Raw genomic sequence first — 26,274 nt, forward strand, 5'->3', positions numbered from 1 at the left:
ATATTAAAAGGAAGTTGCTACTTTGAAAGCTCAGCCAATGATAAACAAAACTCCAAAGTATTAAAGGGGATTGCGAAAATAAAATTCTCTGAATGGAAAGTTGAGGTGGAAATATTAAAATCTTCAAATATATTTCTTTAGCAGAAATGCTTACTTTTTTTGTAAAATGAAATACTAATACATGCAATGAGGATGCTTTCTCTGAGAGACAGTTCAAGCTACTGCTGAATGGGCATGGCTACTCACTAGCTATGATGTCACTTAGCAACTAGCACCCTCCAACTGCTACTCTGCAGACAAAGTTAGAAAAAAAGTATGTTCACCCCAGAAAACCATATATTACACATTCCCCGGAATCCAATTGCCACTAATCTGGGCCTGCCTGCCCACCCCCCCCAAATGCTGTATACTGGGCTCCCTGACAGACCCTTGGACTAAAGTCCTGCTCTCTCCTGTTACCCCCCCCCCCTCAAGCATCAGTGGGCCCCGGCTCTTGTGGGTCTCGGTCCAGACACTCTCCCTAATGTCTCTCTCCTTACCTCTGTTACCTGCCGTTGCTGCCCCGACCTCTCTCCCTGGCCCGTTCTCTGCAGTAAAGAATATATGTAAGTGCAGCGTGGCCAAGGGAGGGTTATGACTTAGATGGGGAGCCTGGAGGGGGGTTGCGGCAAGGGGGGCCAGAGGGTGCTTTGCGGCTGGGGGCCCCCCAGTTCCATGCTGCCTGCTGGATTGACCTCTCTCTTCACTCAACCCTCCGCCCCCTGCAGACAGCCTCAGTAATTTTTTATAAAAGTATGTTCTCTCTCCTTAACACTCTCAGTTTCACACTCTCCTTCTGTAACTCCCCCTCCCTCCCAGAAACCAGGCACGAAAAAAGAGAGATAGTTTGACAACTCCGGGCTCCCTTACACAAGCTCTGCCTCTGGAGCTCCCCACTCCCTCCCAGAAACTAAAGGTGGACTGTTGGTTACTGTGGCTTACTTCCCTGCCGCACATTCATTTCTATGTGAGCAGCAGTGACGTGTGTTAGATAAGCAGGAAGTTCAAACTGCAGCACATTCTATACTCGCATCTCAGTGCTGCTCAAAGAGAAATGAATGTGCGGCAGGGAAGTAAGCCACAGTAACTGACAGTCCACCTTCAGTTTCTGGGAGGGAGAGCTTGTGTGACGGAGACCCAAGTTGTAAAACTATCATTTTTTTTTTTCATGCCTGGTTTCTGGGAGGGACGGTGAGTTACAGAAGGAGAGTGTGAAACCGAGAGAGAGAGAGAGAGAACAGGAACGGCTGCCTGGCTTGAAGTACTATCTTTTCCATTTCCACAACTAATCACACAAATCTGCTTTCCCCATTCGACCCCCCGCCTCCGCTCAGAATGGCATGTGGAAAGGCAGCACTATCTGTATCAAAGTGGCTGCAAAGACTTCCATTCCCCCACCGTTCCTCCTCCCTTCCTCACGCAAAACTCCTGCTTTCTCCTGCAATGGGTAGCTAGTCAGTGGTCTCCTTCGTTGTTCTGCATCTCACTTTCACTTTTTATTATGATTTAGGACTCCCAAATTTTGAATGAGCGGATAGGGAGGGTTTGAAGGAGTGAGCCGGAGTTATGTGGGACTGTCAGGGAACAGACAAAGGCAAAATATACGTGTGTTTAATTTGGGGAAAGAAACCTTTTGAACCACTGTAGTGCCGATGCTGTAAGTGGAACGGTACTGGAGGTTCAGTAAAACACTCATGATTGACAGCACACAACAGGCAATTAGCGTTAGGGCAGACTTGCTATGCAAATGAATCTGACGTGACCTCAGAGCTGTGCTGAGGCCAGTTAGGAGAGGAGCTACCAGTGAGATCACTATAATAATTAGAATATTTTAAAAACCATATAAAAATTTTAATACATTATATTTAGAAAACTGATTAATTTGATGTGATCATTCATTTCAATAATTATCAATTTCGCGATAGTTCCCCTTTAAGAGGGGTTCCCAAACTTTTTCATTTGACTGTAAATATTTTCCAATAAGTACTTTAACGGATACCCCAACAAAAATATTACTCTGAAATAGGTTATATATATTACATATCTAATACATACCTAAGACATTTGTAAAAACCAGATGATGTTAAGATACCACCACGAGCTAATTTACTGCAGGTTGAGAGGTATTCAGAGTACATTTCTGATCGTGAAACTGAGCTGTCAGCACTAACTTCAAAATGTGCATTTAACCTATAAAAGTTAGAAAGAAAGCTTTAAGAGAGGTTCTAGACATAATACAGTCACTTTTACTTTTTTTTTTTTGTATGGCAAATTTGATGTAACAGGTTTGGGATCCCTTTTTCAGAAAGCTTTGAATTAAGGCAGAGACCCCATTTTAAGCAAACAATTGTACATTTTTAAAAAATGATTTCCTTTGACTGTATTAGTAAAAAATGTATTTCTACGTACAAGTAAGCATTTGGGTACTCTATCCTTAGTGCCTGTGTATAACGTATCTCCTCAAAGCAATCTCAGCAACTCACAGTAACAGGCATAAAAACAAATATACCTGCAACAAGGTATGCCGATTATATTGTATATTACATACACACAGGAAACTTGGCATTATGAAAATTTAAATAAAAAGAAAATAAAAATATTAAATTAAAAAATGTAAAAAAAATAAGTGTTTTCCACAATTTGAACCAGGGCTGAACCACGTAAAAATGTGTAGGCTTCCTCTCCATGTTCATAAATATACTAGTAGTTTAACTAAACAATACATAAGGAAGTAGACAATAAGGTACTGTTTCCAGCGGTTTAGCAAAATCTAGAAGATCACACCCACTGCTAGCAAAATGTTTAAACATGTTTGTGGTAAGAACTACTATTCTGCATATAAAACTGTTGTTATGAACTCATAGTATTATGATCTGAAATATATTTCAGTATTTTATCCATTAACGCTAAAGCTTTCCTACCACAGATGTCACACAAACATCTACAAATATCAGGCAAAGAATTTTAATTACAAATTTTCCTTGGCAATTGTTCTTTACTCACCATTGACAACCAAATTTCTCACCGTCTATTTCTACAATTCCAGGAGGGGGTGCTGCATGCGCTGGAACTGGACGGGTAGCTATGGAGAAGCATTATATAATTTAAGGATGGTAATGAAAATGTATAAAACAGTCATTAATAATATATCCTTATGTTAAAGTAAACACACCTTTACTATGTGGCTACAAACCTGCATATTAAAAAATGCATAATAAAACATATGCTCAGTTTGCTGAATTGTTTTATTTCTAACACTAATAAAGAAACAAAGGGAAAAGGTAGTCACTTTAATCTGTCACACTGATTCAACAAGTAATTTATGTGGCAATTCAAAGGTGAAAATAAAATTACATTGCAGGTTTTGACCTTCATTTTAGCATTAAAACCAACCTGGGACAGAGCCTGCATTTACTGGAGAAGGAACATTCTCAACTGTTTGAGGGCGGATTTCAGAAACAACTTGGTTGTTGGAACTCTGATGCTCAATAAGCTTAACTGCTGTAAGTGCATTGGGCCCAAACATCTGTATGTCCATAGAAATCAGACACACCAAAGTATCTAAAAAATTTAAATGAAACACACATTTAAATTAGAACAAGATGAATTACACATTTTAGTTTTATTACTGTTAACAAATGTAAGGTGGCTTGGAGTTTGCTTATAATTATTAAAAATGTATCCAATATAGATATAAAAATTGGTTCACTTTGTAAAACAGTAAACATAGAAAATATTAACTGTGCCAACATATAAAGCTTTTTGGACCAGCATTTTTGACTGCCAGCATTAAATCGTACAAGAAAAGTAGGCCTCAGGTAAACTTTCCTGTAGTTCCTATAGTGGCCACAAAGGTAATGCACCTACTAGATAATACTTAACATGAATACCATATATACACATGCTAAATATAGCCATATACTGGCATTTGTAAGCATCCTCTCAGCCAAGAATAAAGCACTATACTGCAGTGTATTGCAGGTTTTTATAGCAATATAAACTACCTGTTGGGTTGTGAATAATACTGGAAAGTGCTACATACAGGTACCTCTGTAAAGGAGAGAGTTATTGGCTTGTTCCTTTTAGAGATATGTTTGCGCTTTTGAGAATTTTTTGCTGGCCCCATTCTTACTGACCATGCACCCTAGTCAGCTAATTCTAGCACCCTGCTATCGTCTTTTAAACTTTTGCAAAGGGAGACATGACATGGGGCTAGACATATTGTCAGTTTCCAAGTTACCACCAGTCATGTGACTTGTGCCCTGATAAGTTTCACTCACTCTTTACTGCAAGTTGGAGTGATATCACCTCCTCCTCCCCCCCCCTTCAACAGAACAATGGGAAGATAACCGCTCCCTGGTAGCTATAAGAACAGCACTCAATAGTAAAAATGTATAACCCACTGCAACTCCTTCAGCTACACGGAGTAGGAGAAACAACAGCCTGCCAGAAAGCAGCTCCCTCCTAAAGTGCTGGCTCTTTCTGAAAGCACATGATCAGGCAAAATGACCTGAGATGGCTGCCTACATACCAATATTATAACAACAAAAAAATACACTTGCTGGTTCAGGAATTACATTTTATATTTTAGAGTGAATTATTTGCAATGTAAACGGAGTAACTTAGAAATAAAAACTACACCATAAAAATCATTACAAAATCCCTTTAACATACTTTTGACCTATTGTTTTAATTAGGAAATCGGTATGTTCTTTTCAGGCTTTGTGCAGTTTAGTGCAAAAATAGCAACCATTTTTAAGCTTCCTGGTTCTACAGTAACTATTTGAAGAGAAGGTAAAAAAAAAAAATGGCAGATCTACAGATATGCTCTCTATGTGAAATGCTCTATAAATAAATTTAAACTGCTCCTTTAGGGTCAGGCCACACAAGCCGATTCGGAGAGAGATTAGTTGCCCCAATATGACAATATGTCTAGCTTCGTTTTCTGAAGTCGTCCGAAGTTTCCTCGTGAGGCAACTTCGGAAAACAAAGCACCGCGCGTGAATTGATGCAGACGATTTTCATTTTAGCTGGCAGAGGGCAGGCAGTTCGGGGAGATTGTCATCCCGAAAGAGGGGATTTTTCACTGGGGTGACTAATCTCCCCGAATCTGCTCGTGTGGCCTGACCCTTAAATGTAAAATAGTTACATTTTTACTAATGAATAGATTATAAGGCTCACACTCTACAATGGTTCCTAAAACTATATTTTCAAAAACACAAAAAAAATGTACTTTTGGAGCCTCACATAATAAAACATGCCCACAAAATAACACAACATTTAAAGGAGTTCACAAACCATTCCTCACCTATACTCCTTTCAACATTTGCAATCTTCACACAGGCCACTTCTCCCAGTTCTGTGAGCATATACAGTACTTCTAGGGTAGATATTGCAAGCAGCACATCCGGTAAAGTAAGATGACAGATTATTTCCTTGTAACTATCTTGATCCACATACTCGCAAATAAGGACTGCGTTATCTTCAGCCTTACAAAGATTGCCTAAGATTTCCATTCCTGTCATTGTTATAAGAAAAACACATTATTCATGTTGCATGCAAGGGCTTAAACAAAATAACTCATCGAAAATACTGATGTCTTACCCCTCATTTTTAAGAATCTATCTCTTGACATTAGACACTTTGTAATAGTATGGAACATTAAGTGAGTGGTTTTGAAGTCAACAGGGTCTAACTGAAGCTGAAATAGTAAAAATACACAAATATTAGAATATTGCAAGAAATTAAGTGTTTTAGCCAATGCAGAAAAAAGTAAAGTATCACTGATACTATGCAGATGCTAAACATTTAATGTAATAAGCATTTTTATTGTGATACAGACAGCCATGAGGCCTTGGTGCCTAACAAGACTTTTTTCTTTTCTATAATAAAACTTACAATGGGTAATAGTTACTAAAAGTTATAATGACAGCATAGTAACAATTTGGGTTAAAAAAAGGCCAAAGTTCATCAAGTTTAACCCCTCTAAATCAGCATCCATACACTCACACTGACCCCTCCATACCTCACAAACTATATATATATACCAATATCTATACTAATTGGAGATTTATTATCGCTATAGCCTAATGATATAATATTATGCTTGTCCAAGAAACAGGCCAGGCACTCTATGCAACCTGGTAGGTTAACCCTGCCCCCCCCCCCCCAGTGTGCATACATGTGTATGCACCATAACATAGGTGCAATGAAGAGGCAGAGGAGGGGAGGTTTGGGGCTGGGGAAGTAATGGGTAGGAGGGACAGACAGAGAAGGGAGGGACAGAGGAGGGAGGAAAGAACAGAGGAGCAAGTGACAGAGGGGGTAGGCGAGACCTCTAGAGGGAAGTGAATCTTGACTAAGGGAAGGCAGAAGAATCTTGAGCAGGCATCTGTCCAGCCCCCCCCCCCACAGTGGTGTGCCCTATGCAAGGTGCCTCTTCTGCCTACCTCCTGCTCTGCCAAGAAATCATCCAAGCCCCTCTTAAAGGCATCAACAGAACCAGCCATCACATCATCACCTGGAAGGGCATCCCACCTCACAGTACACACCGTGACAAAGCATCTATGCTGCTCAAATGAAAGTTCTGTTCCTCTAGTCCAGGGGTGTCCAAACTTATTTTCACCAAGGGCCATATGCGGTAAAATACACAAACAAGCGGGCCACTCACTCGAGGTGAAGTACATAAAGCATTATTTTGGCCTAAGCACCTTATCTCCACCTGAACCGCATCAATTGCGCTCCCCAAATCACCTCCAGCACCCTGCACCACCACTTCATTCCTGCCTGTATTCAGTCTTTCATCCAGCGGCCATTTTTCCTGCAATACTGGCATTGACCTACTGGCAGTGTTTTAATGGACACAGTGACAAGGCAGAGCAGAGCCAGCCTGAGCCATCTCAGCGTCAAGAACTCCAGGGGGCGGGTTGCTTTCCCCATCTCAAAGGCAACCCTGCCCCCAAACCAGGGGATCCAACCATCATCCAGCCTCGGATGCAGGGAGGGGGTAGGGGTGGCATCAGGCAGAAAGTATCGCACCAGCAGCACAATACGTTCCGTAAGCACGGCAGTCAGAGTGAGAGAGCAGCGCCATGGCCACGGGCCAATTAAAAATGGATCGCGGGCGTAGTTTGGACACCCCTGCACTAGTCTAAAGTGGGGGGGCTCTGTTGCATTGATCCTTTGTATGGGGAAAAAAAGATCCCCGCTATCTGTCTAGAATGTCCTCTAATGTACTTGTAAAGAGTAGTCATGACATGGATGAAGCAGCGTTTCAAATACATACTTTGACATACAAGTTTACACATAATGTAAGCTTCTTACCTCTGCTGCAATATTTCCCAGTGTGTCCAGCCCCAGTTGTCTTAGTGAAATAAAGTGACTGTGAGCAGACAGTAACAGGAAACGCAGACACGTACGGTTAGCTGCCAAAAGTTTAACATTACTTTCCTCAAAGGAAAGATTTCGTAAAATAACAGCTATCTGGAGAACTCGCTGCCCTTCAATGTCATTAATGCCCAATTTTCTAGGAGGGTGAAACAAAGATCCCCACAAGGATTCTGGCGAGGAACCTTCTGCTAGTGTAAAAAAAAAAACATTATGGAGGACAGTTAAATCTACTGGAATGCAGCCAAAACATCCTAAATTAATTCTAAACACATATCTAAATTCACTGAAATTAAATTTCACTTGGCTGACAGCAAATAAACACAAAACAGGGAAACACCTCAGCACTCAAGTCTACAGAAGTCTTATTACTAATGTTCATTTTCAGGATCTGTGAGAACCACATGTGTGTATTTATTTTTGAAACGTAAGTGGGGGCAGAAGGACAATCTTATTTCAGTCCTTCTGAAGTGGTGTCAGTGGGAGCTTATCTTGATACCTGCCTATTGTTCAATTGACAGGCTCAGCAGACAAGGCTCTATTTACATTACAGCAGCTTGTAGGAGGGAGGGGTAATGACATCACTCCAACTTGCAGTGCAGCAGTAAAGTGTGACTGAAGTTTATCAGAGCACAAGTCACATGACCTGAGGGCAGCTGGGAAATGTCAAAATGTCTAGCCCCATAGCAAATTTTAAAATTAGATATAAAAAATCCATTTCTTGTTTTGAAAAACGGATTTCAATGCAGGATTCTGCTGTAGTAGCACTATTAACTGATACATTTTGTAAAAAACATGTTTTTCCATGACAGTATCCCTTTAAAGAATGCTTGTAGTAATCTGTGGGAATTGGAGTCTTGGCTGGAGGAGACCTGACTTTTAGTATTCAGGAAGGGCAATCAGGTTAATAGAAAGGAAACTGCATGTACAGTTTTTTTATAGCAATTCCATTTGCAAATAATATCAAAATCACGTTTCTAGGAAATTGCTTTCAAATGACATTTTGAGTATTTATCTGGGATTTACCTTTAAGCAAATGGCACCTGGGATTCTCCAGTAACTCAAATAACTTGTGCCAGGGACCCATACATGTTTTTATGTAGGGCACCATGTTAAAAAGTGACACAGCATGCAACGTGAAAACATGCAGTACAACCCAAAAAAAAAACCAAAAAAAAAACCAAAGGGCTCACCTTGAGATGTACTTTTATCATATATGAGGTCACGTACTTCATTATCTTCTACAATATCCTTCCAAAACTAAAAAAGAAAAAAAACAGCCCCATTATAAGTAATTATGAATGTCATTTACTGTTTATAATTAATATAATCAAAAAATGGTTGCTGTATAGCACAAATCCTCTAGTAAAATAAAAATATATGCCATATTAGTTAATACACATGCTAATTTTCAGCACTGGTGTATTTTGCAGCATGATGAAAGCATCACATGAAAAACATATTTATCAAGGTGGACTGTAAGTAAAGGGAGGTCACTAGCAGTATCTATGAGCTTATGCTATTTGTGTGTGTGACATGGACACTGTTGGTGACTGCAGGCAGACTGCAACTTGTAAGGTTAAGCATAGCCCTAATCTGTGAACATTTCATTCATGTTACCAAAGCATAAGTGGGAATTCAAGCTTTTTAACAAAATATATTCAAACATGCACTTAACACTTTTCATTAACAGGGTTGGACAAAGGAAGAACAATTTATCTTCATTTACTTGCCTTGCCAAAGGCAAACTCTGGGTCTACAAATGAAGTAATTCAAATTATAACAGATACTCCATAACACCTAAGTAGCATGAATTATGCGTTTCTGGTTGGACTCTTAAGGTCCCCATAGACGCAAAGATTTCTTTTGCCGAATGACCGATTTTAGAGAAGTCCGACCAATCCTTCGAAATTATCGTGCGGTTAGCGAGATTTGAACGATCGAACATCTTACAATTTTTCGGCCGACATCTGTCAGGAAATTACTCGACCAGGTTAAAAAAATCGTTGTCGTTCCCAGTGCAATCTATCTATGTTTGCAGGGCCAAGCAGGCAGCTACCCCTTGTTTTCCTGGTCCTTTTAGTTGATAGACAATTCGTGCGAACGTACCATCGTTCCGAAATAATCGTGTCTCATGACGATGATCGGATCTTTTAAAAAGCTCAACATCTATGGACACTCTTAGTCATTCACCCTTTAAGTTCCACAAAATGTTTTTTTTTGCTCATTCCCTAGCCCTAAGCACAAGATGAATTGACAATCCGTGGCTACTGGGATGGAATTAACTCCAACTCCAAAAAACTGCAGACACCATTAACAGGTATGACAAATGTTTCAGTCTCTGCAGTTTAAGACGTGGGAGACCTATGGTTTTTAAAATGCCTATGGTTCATAGCTGATGTAAGCTCATTTAAACATCTCAGCTGTCAATCAAATATTGTCTGCCCCTCCTCTATGCCATGGGCATAGAGACGGGCAGACAATTACATTTACTTTTCATTCAACACTTCCTATCGCTGCACTCCCCACATTCCCCCATTCTCTTTACCATTTAATTGTGTAGCCAGTGCATGGGGATGGGCATCAGGTCCCCCATTCTGGTGCACAAACAAGATTCTGAGATGATGCAAGGCTTGTCTTAATAACAGTGTCCACAAAATGGCTCCTGCCTGCTTGCTAGTAGTGCACGTTATTGAAAGGCACGTGTAAGGTTTATGTTACTTGGTTACATTGAAGTGGAAAGAGGAGGGTGTTTTTTTTAGGAATGGTATTGGCTCGTCTGAAAGGAAATGTTATAGCAGTATATGGTACAGATGCAGCCACTTTGGTTTGTCTGTTTGACACAGAATAACTAAACACAGATATCCCATTTATCTCATTTAACACAGAAAACTGCGTCACAACATCCCATCTAATTAAAGCATTCACCATTGTTCACAATGGTGCTTTGGTATGCTAATGGAAAGGTTAAATGCATTAAATGAGTTAAGATGACTTTAGATAACGCAGTTTCTTCAATTAACCATGAGTCATGACGCATTTATCTCACAAATCCAAGTGGCTTCATCTGTACATATCTTTCCTCTCTTCCTTTTATTACTGAATTTTAAATAATTTTAAATTATTATGTCTGCACCAAAAAAAGGGGGGGCTGGGTGAAACGGAAATTTCAATATACTGTAACATGCATATTGACAAAGATTTTTGATTTGATTTGATTGATAATTCCCAGACCGAAGGAAACAAGATTCAAATAATTTATATTGTGTAATTAAAGTTCATTTTGCTTGACTGATGTGATAAAATAGTTTCCCCATTAAAGAGAAACAGTAACATATTACTGGTAAGGCTACTTCATTTGTTGTTGGTTTCCACTGAGTATATTCAGGGAAATAAATTCTGGCATACCTGCTTTACAATATGAAAACAAAGGCAGTTGTGTGAAATGGTTTGTAAATTCTGCTGTATACAGCGAGAAATTATTCCTCCAAAAAAAATTTGTGGACAAAGCAACTGTAAAAATAGACATACCAATGGCACCTTCCTATTTATCTGAAGTGGCAAATCCATACAATACTGTACATCATTTCCTAACAAAGGGAACACTAAAAGCACAAAAAAACCCACACACACACTTTCTTGCATAATACACTTTGTGGGGTGGATTTTCTGCTTTTAACTGCATTACAGTATTATCCAAAATGCTTGGACTGGGGGTTCTCAGATAAGAGTTTTATGCCTTTTTGGAATCATCAAATGCATTCTACTAAAAAAACATTTAAAACATCAAATAAAGCGAATAGGATTGCCTTGCCACTGATATAGATTCAGTCAGTTTAGTTAGGATCAAGTACAAGGTATTGTTTTATTACTACAGAGAAAAATAGAGGACGTCCCATTATTTGGCAGTTTCTAGATTAGAGATCCCTCAATTTTCTGTTTAATAGGGTCTACTCAAAAAACATCTGCCAAATAATTGACACAAACCATGTAAAAACTTTGACTTTTTCAGTCTGCAGATTTCCAAACATATACAACATGGTGATGAATATTCTGATAGACAGACTGAGAAAAGTATGACTACCTACAGTTTCTACTTGTATAAACTGATTAACTGATATCATATGACTAATTCATTTATAAATTACCTGTACAAAATCTCTGTCTGTTTTCTCCTTCCATTCATTGCCAAACACCGCTGAAAAAGATCCTAGGGCTAGGAAGTTAAATAAAAAAAAGTTAGAAGCCATAGAAAGTGACAAATTCTATAAACGAGCCTTTAAAAACAGATGTTTCTTAGTTTATAAACTAAGAAAATTATTTTATTATTATTCCCTCTTTGCTTTTCCATGACTAATTATATCATTGCAACATTGTACTGGTACCCAATTCTTCCAGCTATGAATCAATATCCCACAATGCCTTGCATGTTCTGTGAGTAACAGACCTTGCAGGAAAGAGAACAGAGGTGTACAAGGTAATGCACCAAATCTGAACCTTTTTGCAGGATTCAGAAGAATCCAAGCGCCTGACCAAACTGAATCAGGACCCTAAATAAGGCAAAAAATGTGTCACACACTTTGGCAGCTATTTCCGACTGAATGCCACCAATTTCCGGTGGCACCGAGCGTTTGGATTTGGCCAAATCTGTTACGGAAGATTTGGTTGAATACAAAATAGGAGGGTTTGGTGCATCCATAGCACAAAGCATTGTGGAAACTGGAGTCTTGGCTGGAAGAGGGTTAAGCTGGCTACACACCTAAACATACATCTTTGCCTATGGCTATCCAGGTGTTGATACAAATCAGGCCCCTCCAATCACGTGGTTCCCCCTCAAAGGATCACATTAAAATAGTCGAAAATTTGTAATAAACATATATTGTAAAGTGGCATAGAATTGCATCTTTTTCCATTACACAAATGAAATGAGAGTAAATTTTGGGTGGTAATGCCTCTCTATTCTCCACAGACAAAACAAAGCAAAAACATATGGCGATATCTTACTTTGAAGAATTCCTAAACAACAGCAATATTACAACTGTCACTTTTACAGTGTGCAAATCTGGTGAAAATGTGAAAATGATTTAGGCACTTTCTATTTTATTTAGGGATGCACCGGATCCACTATTTTGGATTCAGCCAGAAGCCGAATACTAAACCGAATCGTAAGGGGAAAACATTTTTTACTTCCTTGTTTGTGACACAAAAAAAAAAAAAACACACGATTTCCCTGCCCACCCCTAATTTGCATATGCAGATTAAGATTCGGTTCTGCCTGGGCAGAAGGATTCGGCCGGAACAGATTTTCCATCTGAAAAAGACCGAATCCTGGCCGAATCCCAGATTCGATGCATCCCTAATTATATGCACTTACACCCAAGTACCGATAAAAGTATCACAAAGCAAAATGACTATATAGAATGTGACATTTGTTTATTTTAATATTTTAAGAAAAATAACAGAAAATATACAGAGAGTATCGATATTTAATCCCCACACTAATTTTCATTAGCTATCTTTTGCATCAAAATCAATGTATGTTCCACACTACCACATATATCAAACACAAAATATGTTATGCTTAAGGGCACACCCAAGAGCATATTTTTAGGAACAGTTGTGGATTGCTCTTACCTAGTAATTAATTAAATACAGTATCACTTTTGGAAAGTGAATAACCATGAAATAATGTGGGTGTGCTATATTAAACAATATGCATACATACAACATTTTTGAGTGCTTTACTGTAATGTTACATGCACATGCCTTACTGTGACATTACTAACGAATTTGAACACCAGTGCTTAATTGTTTTAAATAACATACTCTTCAACACAACCTGATTCTCCAGATCTAAATTGCTGGCAGAGAAAAAATATATTACCCATGGTAGCATTCTATTTCTAGTAACGAAGATAAATACACAGAATGTTGAAACTACCGTTTTTGAATACAAATATATTTCACTTTCAGAATGGGTTAAAAATAACCCAGCGAACCAATTTGACTAACTATTAAAGTGCAACATTTTTTACTGTTAAATTTTAATTAAAATGTAAATCCCACTTACTGTCATCGAACACCCCAGCATTAGCAAGCAATAAGGTGATAATTTTAGGATCCTTCTCGAGCTGCATTACATGCTTGCTTTCATTGGACAGAAGCGTACACACGTTGATTGCAAAATCCACTTCATTTGGGAGTCCAGATAAAAGCGAGAGCACCAATTTATTGTAATCATTTGGTGCATCGAAGTCCATGGTAAGCCCATAACTCTGCCGTAAATAATCTAAAAAAAGATGGGGTGGGACAGATGTAAAATTATTTCTAAAATAATCCACTGCAAGCTAACGTTTTGGCTTACATAACATATGAAACTTAAGATGCTACACGCAGATCAGAGGGTGACCCAAAACCTTACCTGGTATACTATGCTGCTGGTAATTGTATGAACACGGTATTGCACCAATTGGGCGTTGTGGTTTTGGATTCCCAGGCTGAACTTCATCATCATCTTCTCCAAAATGATGCACCTTTTCATATTTCTCCAAATAACTAGAAGAAGAAAAAAAGCTAATTGAAATACCCAAATGGCACACTTTTTCTTAATAAAGGTGAACAAAAAGTGGACATCAAATATTTTTTTAAATACCACAGTACACCAAGTAAAATGGCTTGTAAAAGACTCTTTGTAAGCAGCTCAAAACATTGGGGATGAATTGAGCTTTTTCATGTTATTAACCATCTGCAAGGTATTGCATTTTCCAAAGCATTAAAAAAAAAAAAACATAGAACCTACTACTCTTATTCTTTTATTTTTGCACAGTGATTCATAGGCTAATCTCGGTTAAGGCCATAGGAGAAAACATTACAACTATCCAATTTTACCACTGCCTTTTCCCTCTCTCAACCAGGCAAAACTAGCAATGCCTTTACAGGGACTACTGGAAACCACATAATCACTTTTCTCTATATCAATGTATTTCTCTAAAACTAGCAACTGGGTCTAATTGTTGCATTCAATTATTTTTTGCCATGTTGTGCTGAGTTGTGCAAACTCTACCAAGCGGTTTGTGTCCATGCTGCTGGCCCTAACTCCATACAGGAGAAGAAAATATGGAAGAGAATATATTTCTGCTACACTGTTTGAAGAGTTGAAAACAAAGAAGATACATTGATGCATAGATACTGAAAATGTAAATTGGAATATATTGGAAAGTTGCTTATAACTATAGTTAAAGCCCCACATGTGCAGGGCATCAGAATAAAAGTGTAAAACCTGGGGAATTTAGAATTTTCCTTAAAACCAATTTATGGTGTTAAAGGGACAGTATATCCCCTTGTTCAACGAATAGGGCTTGTGCATACATACAGTTTTGTAATTTCTTAAGAGATTAAAGTACCGTACTCCATGTCTGGTTTTGCAAGGTATATAATTAGAAATCAGAGAAATTATATTTTGATTTTGCAAACACAATTCATATTGATTTTACAAACACGATGCATTTGCATGTAGTTCACACCTATTCATAAAAATGACAAAATGTATTTTACATAATGTTACAGAATAGGTGAAAAACACTAACTTCAGTGGGAAATTCATGTTTCCACTCAGAGTTCCAGATCTCTGGTGTACTTCCCACAAACAATTTCTATAAACCAAGGACACATAGGGAATTTGTCGCTTTTTCCCGTCTCAGACTTTTTCCAAGTAAAGTTCTTGCCAACAAAGGAAACAAGACAAAATGCTAGGAAATGTCTCTGAGAAAATGATTTGGGAATCCCTGTACCGGTAATTTGAACATGCAGACGATTACTGCAAATGCATTAAAGGCATACGTTCTCTGCATGTATCCTTACTTTCTGCCCTGGTAACTTTTATACAGGGAAAATGCCAGCATAATATATTTTGAGGAGTTTTTTTTCCTTTTAGGCATAATGCAGTGTACTTTACAGGCTTTTTTCACAGTTCTAAAAATAGGCCTCACAGTGTTTCTGGCTTAGTTGTGAAAGAATATCAAGTCAGAAGTTCCTGTCACATTTCAATCCACCAACATCCTGACTGGTGACTGACCGGAAATTTTCCCTATGTGGGGAAAGGCTGAAACAGCTTGCTTGCTACCTGTCACCTTGTTAAAAATCCCCCATATTTCTAATTACAGTGGAGAAGAAAATGATCAGATATCCTCATAGTGACTGCCACGGAAAGCATTTGCATTCTCTAAAAGAAATTGTTTCTGGCAGACACTACTTAAAGCCTATAGCATACTAACCACAGAGTTTTAGAACGGAGCTTAGAACACACTTGCCAGCCTGATTTCACTTACTTTTCAAATGACTGGGAAAAGTGCTGCCTCTAGCAAACAATTGCAGTGTCAGGGAGGGAATAGAATTTTGACCACCTAGTTCCTCCATGAGAGCACTGAGGCAGTAAAAATGCCTAATATACAATAGGGGTAACAGTGATTTATCACACTATTTGCGAAAAAAGCTATTACAGTTCATTGAAATTAAAGAGGTCTGCATTTTCAGGAATGCATCAGTCAAAACTGTTTAATTTCAATCCCAAAGACAGATATTCCCAGCTTGGTTCACTAAAGATACAAAGAAATGGATAACTGAATTCCCATTGAATTTCAGAATCTGCCAGCTGACCGGGTCGCTGGTGCTCTGAGGGGCAGCAAGTGCTGAACAAGTATGTATGTATGTATGTATTTATTAGACTACCCTTGAGCCATATCCGACAGGTAAACATTGGAGGGGCAGCCCTTCAAGCATCAGCCAGCAGCTGCCAAACTTCAAGGGGAATCATAAACAAGGGACACTAGGCAAAGCTGCAGAAACAACATTTTAAAAGACATAAAATAACACACTTGTTTAATTTAATGCTAGGAACCTATACTTAAAGGACCAGTTACACCAAAACATGAAAGTGTTTTAAAGTAATGAATATCATGTTATGTTGCCCTGCACTATTAAAACTTGTGTGTTTGCTTTCAAACAATAGTTCATATAAACAAGTTGTGTAGCAACGGAGGAATTTGAAAAAAGGCTATATGGCACAGGTTAAATAGTGGATAACAGATAATACCATATTAATGGCTGCCCCATTGCTACACACATAAACAATAGTAGTGTTTCTGAGGCAAACACAGCAGTTTTACCACTGCAAGGCAACACTGCATTATATTTTTATTACTTTAATACACTTTCATTTTTTGACGTTACTGTCCCTTTATCTTTAAATGAACTTTAGATTCCGTTTTAATATGAAACATTGATATTAGACAGCAAATGATAAGCTGATGAGGTATTGTTACCAGTGATACAGGTTACTGAATATCTCTACCTAAAGATCTGAAAAGCTGTATATCAGGGCCTGGAGGTGGCTATACATGGACTGACCTCACCGCTATACAACCAATTTATAACAGGACAAACTAACTGCTTTGTACAATTTGGCCTTCTGCATGGATCACGGACACTGCACGTGCTCACTGTGCTTTGGGCTGCTGTTGTAAAGGAAGGCAGAATTTGGTGAGCTACTAAAATATCTTCAGAAACACAGATCTTTATTGTGAAATGAGTCTATTGGCCATTGTAGCCATTCTAGTCTAATTCTTTGTAGAGCTTTACTTCCTTAACATTTATCAGCAGGATAACCTAAACTCACTTCTCACAATTTGCTGCCTAAATACAAAACAAATCACAGCTTGTAAGAATTAACATTTTTTTTACTGTCTTGTTTCTATTTAATTAAATTCTACTGGAATGAAAAGCGAATCAGCAATCAATGTAAGCTAAATGAAATATTTTATTAGCCTTTATAAAGTTATGATTTATTACACCTTGCAACATCTGCAAATAGAACAGCCAAGCAAAGCTTCATATGATTCATAAGTGCTTATAACGCATCTCTGAGATATTTTCTAGGTGATGTTAAATTAAAATACCAGGCATAATTATAGCACACATTATACATTTAATTTTTTGTTGTAGCATAATGGTGAAAAATACTACTAGCTTGGTCAGTCATCTCTGGTAATATCAGACCTAAGTTTAACTAGCTGTTTAACTGAATAGAAGGGTCCACATTTGCACTAACAAACTTACAGTCAATTTCTACATAGCTGGAAATTGACAAATTCGATATTTTTTTAAAAAAAGCTTACAATTACAGTACTTGGCTGATATTAGCTGCTTACTGGAGTGATAAAGGAGTTAAAACAATAGGATGATGACAGTAATTATCACCGTTGCGTATAAAGGGGACCCGTCACAAAAAATCCAAATCCTATTTTATCATTTTAGTCAATGAACTTTAATTACACTGTATAAATTATTTGAATCTTGTTTCGGTCAGTCTGCAAGCATGTAGGAGCCATTTTGTGGACACTTATTAATGCAAGCCTTCCATCATCTCAGAATCTTGTTTGTGCAAAAGAAAGGGGGACCGGATGTCCATCCCCATGCACTGGCTACACAATTAACTGGTTAAGAGAACAGGGGGGGGGAATATATGGGGAGATCAGTGACATCTAGAAAGTGCTGAATGGAAAGTGAAAGTAATTGCTTGCCCCGCCTCTATGCCGAGGCAGGCAATATTTGATTTACAGCTGTAATTTTTAAATGAGTTTACAACAGCTATGAACGCTTTAATAAAAAGAAAATAAAAAAAAGATTTTGGATTTAATGTTTAATTTGAAAAGGACTTTTATTTTACAGCTTTTAATGTCTGGGTGACAGGTCCACTTAAGTGCTGGGGTCCTGAGTTTGATTCCAACAAGGGCTCTGGCTGGCCTCTGCAAGGAGGCTACATGTTCTTGAAATGTCAAGATGGTTTCCTCCAAGTTCTGCCATTTTCTCCTAAAAGCCAAACATACAGGCAAGGTAACTAAAGCCTGATAAAGTGGATACCACAGTATTCATTTTAGGAAGCCTAAATTGTAAACTCTGTGGGGAAAGTGTCTGATTTAAATGATGTATGGTTTCCTGGATTTTATGTTGCCTTTTAATAATCCCTTCATGTTATGATGCATTTCAATGGAATCATTTCTTGGTTTTTAAGTTTGTTTTTCTGAATTTTACACCATCATTTTGCCGTTTTCCTTAAAACCAGTTTTGCCGCACAACTTTTCCAGCATTTTAAATTTTTTTTGTAGTTCAAAACCGTTTTTAGAGATTTTTTGCACCCTAATGCAAAAATCACAGTTGGACTGTATAAAAAAAGATTATTATTATAATGGCTTCCACCATTAACATTTAGGTGGGGCTCACAGTCTGAGCTTGAATGGGTTGAGCCTGAAAATTTAAATCTACAACTCTGGCATTTGTGGCATATCTCTACCTATTTGGTCTAATATTTGAAACGGAAAGTTGAACTGATTGAATGGAAACCAAGCTTTTTTGCAATTTCTCTACATATGACTATTGCTCACTAACCCTGAAATATTTCTGTTTTAGGAGAATTCTAATTTAGACAAATACTATACAGCATAGGCGTATCTCTGGTACCATCTAGTGGCTACACACTTCACTATAATTGTATTAAAATTGACAGAACAAAAGTAAGTTTTACAGAATAAAGACAATGACCAACTCAATGAATATATTTCTATTGTAATCACGTTTATGGTCATGAATTTACAGGATTATGAATAATCCACTAGTTTTTTTATAAATATGCACCCAATCACAAAAGTTCATATATTAATAAATATAGCAGAGTATTGCATTCTGTTTCTTAGAAATCATTCAAATCATAGCATAATAAATAAGTATTTCATGTTTAGACAGTTCAAACAGACACATCATACAGAACAAAGGATTTTCTCTCAGTTCAATTGATAAGACAAAACAGGTGCAATGAATGTGATAAGGATGTGGAGAACCAGCAAAACAGAAGGGATCATGAAAAAGAATCCAAGTTTAGCTTCTGGGGTTTCAATTTCCTGGAACTCCCCAAATGCTAATGCTTATCCTCTAGATCATAAAGCTCAGCCAGGGTAGTCAATAATCAGATCCCAGGCTTTCTTGAAAGTAAGTGCAGGTGCAATAGTAAACCTGTGCGAAGTGATAAGGAGGATGTGCAGTAGTGAAATGCTCGCACTCCTCTTCGCGGGTGGCGGGTTGAGCTCTTCTCCTGCTCTCCCCGCCTGCTACGTTGCAGTGCTGGCTCAGGGCTTCCGGGTTCTTCTTTTATAGACGCTGCACCTGCTCGCCCTGCCCCTTTTGTGACATCATCGGCGGGGCGGGCACAGGTCTATAAAAAGAACCCGGAAGTCGAGCATGGGCTGGCTGAGGGAGGGCGCGTTAGGGTTGGGAATAACCCGACCCGCACATCACTATTGTGCAGCATAAAGGTGGTTGCACTTGGGGCAAAAAAAGACCAAGTTGCCACCTTATCTGTGGATGGAGCCAAAGATCTGATATCAGGTATGAAAATCCCATCAGAGAGAGGACTGGATCTTTGTCGTTGTGCTGCTATCATTTGGCTAGAGGTCCAAAGGATCGGCTCAGCATGTTATAGCCCTCTCAAGGTGGGCATATCAAGTAAAGGTCCATTCATTTGGCGACCTCACCAAACGAATGGGTCTCTCAGTTAATGGCTATGTGTCAGAAATTCTTCCACAGAAGCCGCCTGGGGATATAATCCAATTTTTGTTTTTTATTTCAATTATGAATGCAACTGGGTCCCATGGTAGCTCCATTGTGCTTTTTTTATCCTGAAACAATTCAAGCTTTAAATAAAACCATCAAACTTACAGTTGAATCATTTCAGAAGAGCTGTGCAAGAGGGAAAGGTAGCATTCAGCAGAGAGAAAGGAAGCAGGTAAAAATTATGCACATTTAGGGGAGAGATGTTAGTACTAAAAGCACAACTGACAGTTGCTGCCATTTTTCATCAAATAATGTTCTTTGCTGTCAAATGCCAAATGTCCAAACTTGCACAAAGTTCAGTAAGCAACTCAAGTACAGACTAAATATTTCAGAAGCAGCTGCCTGCCATCCTAAAGCTGCTAGGTGTACACAAAGCTGACGAAATACACATAGCCATTTTCTATCCAAATGGAAAAATAAACTGTGGTTTATTTCACCAAACATTTTTACTAAGCTGATTTAAAAGCAAAGTGACTTTGGTTCTACCAATCTATACGCATTCAGTACAATAACATTACACTTTCACAGCAAGTGTCTGGCTGAGCGTGATGACAGGACTTGAGCTTGTGACCAGTGCAAGGATAGGACAGTGGCCCAAAAACTGGCAACCTTTCAATGATATTGCAGCATTCTTGCCCCCACAGCAAATACATATTTGGACTTATCTAAGTAGGCTATTTTTCACTTCAATTGCTATGTGATAAATAAGGTAATAAGGAAAGCAGCGGCGATGTGCACAGCCAAAACAGCCTCAGAGGAATACCGTTTCTGTTTCTAAAATTTTAGTGCACATGATCCTAAAAATGCTTATGAATTATTTATTTATTTTTTTGCACACATAGCCGACAGGAAATTAGAGGTGGCACTGGTTTTAGCACAGGTCACAATTATGAAAGCTAATATCGGCCACTCCCCCCCCAATCAGTTTGCACACTTGAGCTCCTATCACAGTGGTGGTAGCTCCAGGGTTCAGCGGTGTCAATTATTGCACTTACTGTATGTGTGATTTGTTCAAAAAGGTTCTCTAAGCACATTAGTACTTGGCCCAATGCAAGGTATGGTTTTGAATGCAAGCAAGTGGCAATTTGGTCAACAACGGCACCTTTTTCCCCATAGCTGCAACTGCAGTCATAAATGAACCCTTATGCCTCTAACATTATAAAAGTGCCAATGAGCAATACACCTATGTTTATTTCATTTTAAACAATACTCAAACCGTCTTTTATAACAGCTATTCCAAAGTACTAAAATGTAAAAGATAATACCTAATGATTTTACACACTTTATGTTTGTGTCATCTTACATACAAAATTGATGCAACAAAAATACTTGTGTGATATGACTGTAAGAGCAATGGCACATTAGGCAATTGAGGGTGTTTTGACACCCAAGAGATTTCCAGTTCAGCAGGAAGGTCAGGCAATCGTCCCTTGAAGATGCTGACAGCAGTAATTTCAACTGACAATCACCTGATTCAAAACTGCATACAAGAGTAAAGCATACTGCCAATCAAAAGAATTCCAATTGATCCAATTATCATTGTTGAATCAATATTCAAGCAAAGGACTGCAATGAATACAATTTAAATGAATATCAATTTTTTTAAAAGTAACAGTAACACCAAAAAATTAAAGTGTTTTAAAGTAATGAAAATATAATGTCCTGTTGCTCTGCAACACACACTGCTAAAACTGGTGTGTTTGCTTCAGAAAGACTACTATAGTTTATATAAACAAGGGGCTATGTAGCCATGGGGGCAGCAATTAAAAGCAGAAAAAGGAGAAAAGGCAGAGGATACTCAGCAGATACCAGATAGCTCTTTAGTATACAATGGGATTCTACTATGTATCCTGTGCTTGAATGGCTTCCCCATAGCTACAGAGCAGTTTGTTTATATAAACTATAGTTGGGTTTCCAAAGTAAACCCATCAGTTTTACCAGTGCAGGACCTATAGAATAGAGAGAAATAAAATACAGGGTGCTTTTCCATAGGAGGCTCCCCATAAGGGTCTCTAAAATAACATTAAGAAAATTAAAAATGGATAGCACAACCAATTAACCAATTAAAGAAAAATAAATGTATTACAAAAAAATAAAATATATAAAAAATAAAAACACAAAATAATACTTAATGAGCCCAACACAAAAAGGTATTTTTTGATTCATCATTTGTGCCCCTGAGGAAGACCCTTAAGGTCGAAAAAAATAAATTTTTCTTTAATTGGGTGTGCTATCCATTTTTGATTATTCTTCTTAAGTAATGTTGCACCAGTAGTTTTAAACTAGAACATGCAGCATCAATCACTCAGTTTGGCAAATAAGACCACGCCTACTACAAGACTATGGAGTGGAATGGTGAAGCAGTGATTGGGTTCTTGGTTTGATACCACCCAGGGCACAATCTGCATGAACTTTATATGTTTTCTTTGCATCTGCAGTACTGTGGTTTCTTCCAGTTGGCTAGAGACTGATGTTAGTGATTAACAGTCTCTGTAATAAGGCATGTAATGTTGCTGCTACTTAAAACAGGTACGGCATCTATTATCTGGAGTCCATGATACCTATGGGTTTTCCGAACATGGGAACTTTCCATAAACTGGATCTCCATACATTAAGCCTGTTAAAAAAACATTAAACAAACCCAATAGGATTGATTTGCCACTTCTACTTTAAAAAGATACAACCTTACAAGTGATCTGTTCCAAAGATTGAACATATTTTATTTTTAAAAGTTGGGTGAAAAACCTAACATACCATGTGTAACATATAAACATAAAAATTTTTCTAAGGTAATGCCAGACTTTTAGGCTGGACTGAAGAACCCCTATTAGCATTCAATATATTAATCCTATGAACAAAAGTAGAACAAAGTGCATATTGTAAATTTCTGAGAAGTGTTCAAACTTACCGCAGGTAATACTGTTTCAAAGCAAACGCAGCATTGGCGCAACTTCTTGGAAAACTAAACTCCTCTCCTATTTCTCCCCAATGATTCTTTTCAGACACCTACATTAAGAGAAGTGTATATAAACAAATGTAATAGTCTTGTTTACAAAATAAAAAAATAAGAATGACATTTTCTAAAGTTTTCCGCAGATCTCTGCTCATAAATACTCAAGTTGCAACTGTATTCTTCAAGTATGATTCCCATAAATAAAATGGGCAGCAGTGAGAGCAGTCTTTGTCTGCCACTACTATTAGGCAGAAAACAGCATTGTTCAAAATGTGCGACATTTTCCTATAAATCTATTTGTTGACAACTAAGGAAAGAGCCATGTCATTCAATATTTGTTTAATATATTGTTGATACTTAAATTAAATGTAACAAAAATCATACACAGACAAAACACATTGGTGAGTAAAAGGGAAAAAAACAACAGCATTCAAGCAGTTACAAATTATTGCTTGTTTTGTAGTTTAATACAAATGTAACTGCTTTAGTAAACACAATGTATATTCTCGTTTTTAAGAAAAAGGCACAAACATAGGCAACATATTAACATTTATAGTGTGGGACTGAGGCACCTGCGGGACATTGGCGTAGAAACATCCAAGCCCATCATATGTAAGCAGTTATCAGAGTATGAAATAAATTTGTAATGATAGCATTGTATTTGTTACATTTTATACAGCTATGCAATTAAACAGAGCAGCAGGAATAAAATAACTAGATCACTGCTAGTTATATTAAAAAAAACCTAAGCACATTTGAAAAACAGTATAAATAAGATATACTTTAAAATACTCCAAAGCAGGCAGTACTGTCCAACTTCTTCCTTGTAGTGGGCAGATTTTATATATTTTTTTTTATATATTACAAACATTAAAGTGTTCAAGTTTTCATGTTTTATTATAATAGAAAATGGAATTGCGGATCTTTTGACACCGATCAACAGAAAGCAACTCATGGCAAAATAAAAAAAATCTCTGCAAAGCTATTTAAAAGGCAATATAAAAATGGAAAATAACTGATTGCACAAGTATACACCACTTTTATTATCATCACTGGAGCAGCCAGTTCTTTTCCAAAGTTACATAAGTAGTTGAATGAAGATCGCATATGTGATAATAATAATAAGATAAACAAATTTTATTTTGTAGCATAGGAACCCCAAAAATCTAATCTGTTAAATATTCTCATTTATCTATTTTGGCAACAAGAATTTTCAGACAGACGCATTTGGACACTGGATTTATCAAAATCTGACATCACTAACAAAACTAGCATCTAACACAAAAGTGTGAGTGAGAGAGTGTAGAAGCACCAAGAGATGTACTTTGAGATTCTATGTACATAAGACATATGTTTCCTAAGAGCTAACCACCTCATCTCCCTGATAAAGAGTCTTCAAACAGAGCAGTTTTCGCACAGCTATATACATAAATAAAATTGAGATTTAGACATGCTCATTTCAAAGTTGGAGATTCTGTTTTGGAAGGGGCAGGGAAAACATCATTAGAAGTCACCACCAAAAAGAGAGCATACAAGAAAATATAAAGTTTTACTCCCCACTATGTCTAAGTTATCAAGAGCTCCACCTAATCTGAATGCTTTCATTGCTGCAGGGAGGAAGGATACTTTATCCATACTTAGTGGATCTGTTAAAAGAAATTTTGAGAAATGGTGGCAGAGGTGATCTCCCAGAATCTTCATTGCATGATTTAAGCTAACCCAATTTCTGCAGGGCCTACAAATTCATGCCTTAGAGCAGTGATCCCCAACCAGTAGCTCGTGAGCAACATGTTGCTCTCCAACCCCTTGGATGTTGCTCCCAGTGGCCTCAAAGCAGGTGATTATTTTTTAAATTCCTGGTTTGGAGACAAGTTTTGGTTGTATAAAAACCAGTTGTACTGCCAAACAGAGTATATAGGCTGTCAGTCCTCATAGGGGCTACCAAATAGCCAATCACAGTCCTTATTTGGCTCCCCATGAACTATTTTCATGCTAGTGTTGCTCCCCACCTCCTTTTACTTCTGAATGTTGCTCACGGGTTCAAAAGGTTGGGGATCCCTGCCTTAAGAGTTTCAAAGCTACTGTAAATTATCAACATTACAGACAGACAGGTCCCTTCTAGCAATTGGACACCTTTCAAGAATAGGTAAAATTAAATGTAGCTGCAGAAAATATTAGGGTAATGGTACATGCAAATTTGATGTCCGTGGTTAAATTGATGCTACCAAAAAAGCTTTCCAAAGTTGCCCAGTGAATTAATCACCCACCGTACCACATTTTTACCACAGATGACAAATCTCCCTGTGTGCCATTGTATTTAGGGACTTCCTTACTGATAGTTCCTATGATGGAGAACAGGACTGGCACCCCTGAACAAATTGTCTCTGCCCTCAAAATCTTCAATCAGTAATGAGATTAACACTCCAAGGGGAATTACACCCCTCTCCTCCACAACCATAATATAAAAAAAAATATGAAGAGTATAGCAAAACCATGCAAGGTGATGGAAGCCACCAAGAGACCTATGAAAACTCTGATGAGTTACACGTTTAGTGGCCGAGATTGGCTATGCAAGAACTATTGCCCAGTTCAGCAGTTGTAGCTTTATGTGAAAAAGGCACGAAGGATAACGCTAAAGTCAGCTGGAAGAAGGCTCTATGGCCTGATAACACCAAAATTTATATTTTAGCCAGAATGCCACAATTGTAGTAAGCAAAACACTGCACAACATAATCTCCACTGTTGATGGCAGTATTATATTGTAGGGATGCTTTTGTACAGCAGGCTCTGAAAGGCTTGTGAGAATAGAAAGAATGCAGTGAAATCTTGGGACAAAAACCTGCAAGATACCTGAGCCTTGGCAGAAGATTTGTCTACTAGAAAGACAAGTACTCACAATCCCTATGCAGCCTGACAAATCTTGAGCAGTTTTGCAAAGAGGATTGGGAAATGCAGTGTCAGTTGTGCATAGTAGAGACCTATCCACACAGACACTAGGTTGTAATTGCTGCCAAAGATACAGCTGCAAAATTCTAGTGTAGTTATAATTTAAATCACTTTGCAGTGGCCTGTTTTCACTTTTACATGAATGAGTATTTTGGTTGATCAGTGTAGAATAAAAAGTGATTCAATGTTGTATGACAATAAAACAAGGAAGAAAAGTGCTTCCTTTTCAATTTCTCATGTGACCCAAAGGGACCCTAATGACCCACGCTAAGCCAGATTGGACCAATTTT

The 26,274-nt window shown here is 37.9% G+C and overlaps 1 protein-coding gene across 2 annotated transcripts in view; it reads right to left on the reverse strand.

Annotated features, from left to right (window-relative positions):
- arid2.L (AT-rich interaction domain 2 L homeolog) overlaps window positions 1–26,274 on the reverse strand; it is a 54,193-nt gene that overhangs the window by 19,493 nt on the left and 8,426 nt on the right. The window contains exons 3-13 of one of the 2 annotated variants that reach the window (XM_018252522.2): window positions 22,994–23,091; window positions 13,847–13,980; window positions 13,496–13,714; window positions 11,574–11,641; window positions 8,619–8,685; window positions 7,363–7,613; window positions 5,644–5,740; window positions 5,348–5,557; window positions 3,433–3,600; window positions 3,043–3,121; window positions 2,095–2,229 (exon numbers count right to left, since the gene is read on the reverse strand). In XM_018252522.2, coding sequence (XP_018108011.1) covers window positions 2,095–2,229; window positions 3,043–3,121; window positions 3,433–3,600; window positions 5,348–5,557; window positions 5,644–5,740; window positions 7,363–7,613; window positions 8,619–8,685; window positions 11,574–11,641; window positions 13,496–13,714; window positions 13,847–13,980; window positions 22,994–23,091 — 1,526 coding nt within the window. Of the gene's footprint in view, window positions 1–2,094; window positions 2,230–3,042; window positions 3,122–3,432; window positions 3,601–5,347; window positions 5,558–5,643; window positions 5,741–7,362; window positions 7,617–8,618; window positions 8,686–11,573; window positions 11,642–13,495; window positions 13,715–13,846; window positions 13,981–22,993; window positions 23,092–26,274 lie in introns of both variants that reach the window. The other variant, XM_018252521.2, reaches the window with a different exon arrangement.

This window comes from Xenopus laevis, chromosome 3L, assembly GCF_017654675.1.
Source record: "Xenopus laevis strain J_2021 chromosome 3L, Xenopus_laevis_v10.1, whole genome shotgun sequence".
NCBI classification, from domain to species: Eukaryota; Metazoa; Chordata; class Amphibia; order Anura; family Pipidae; genus Xenopus; species Xenopus laevis.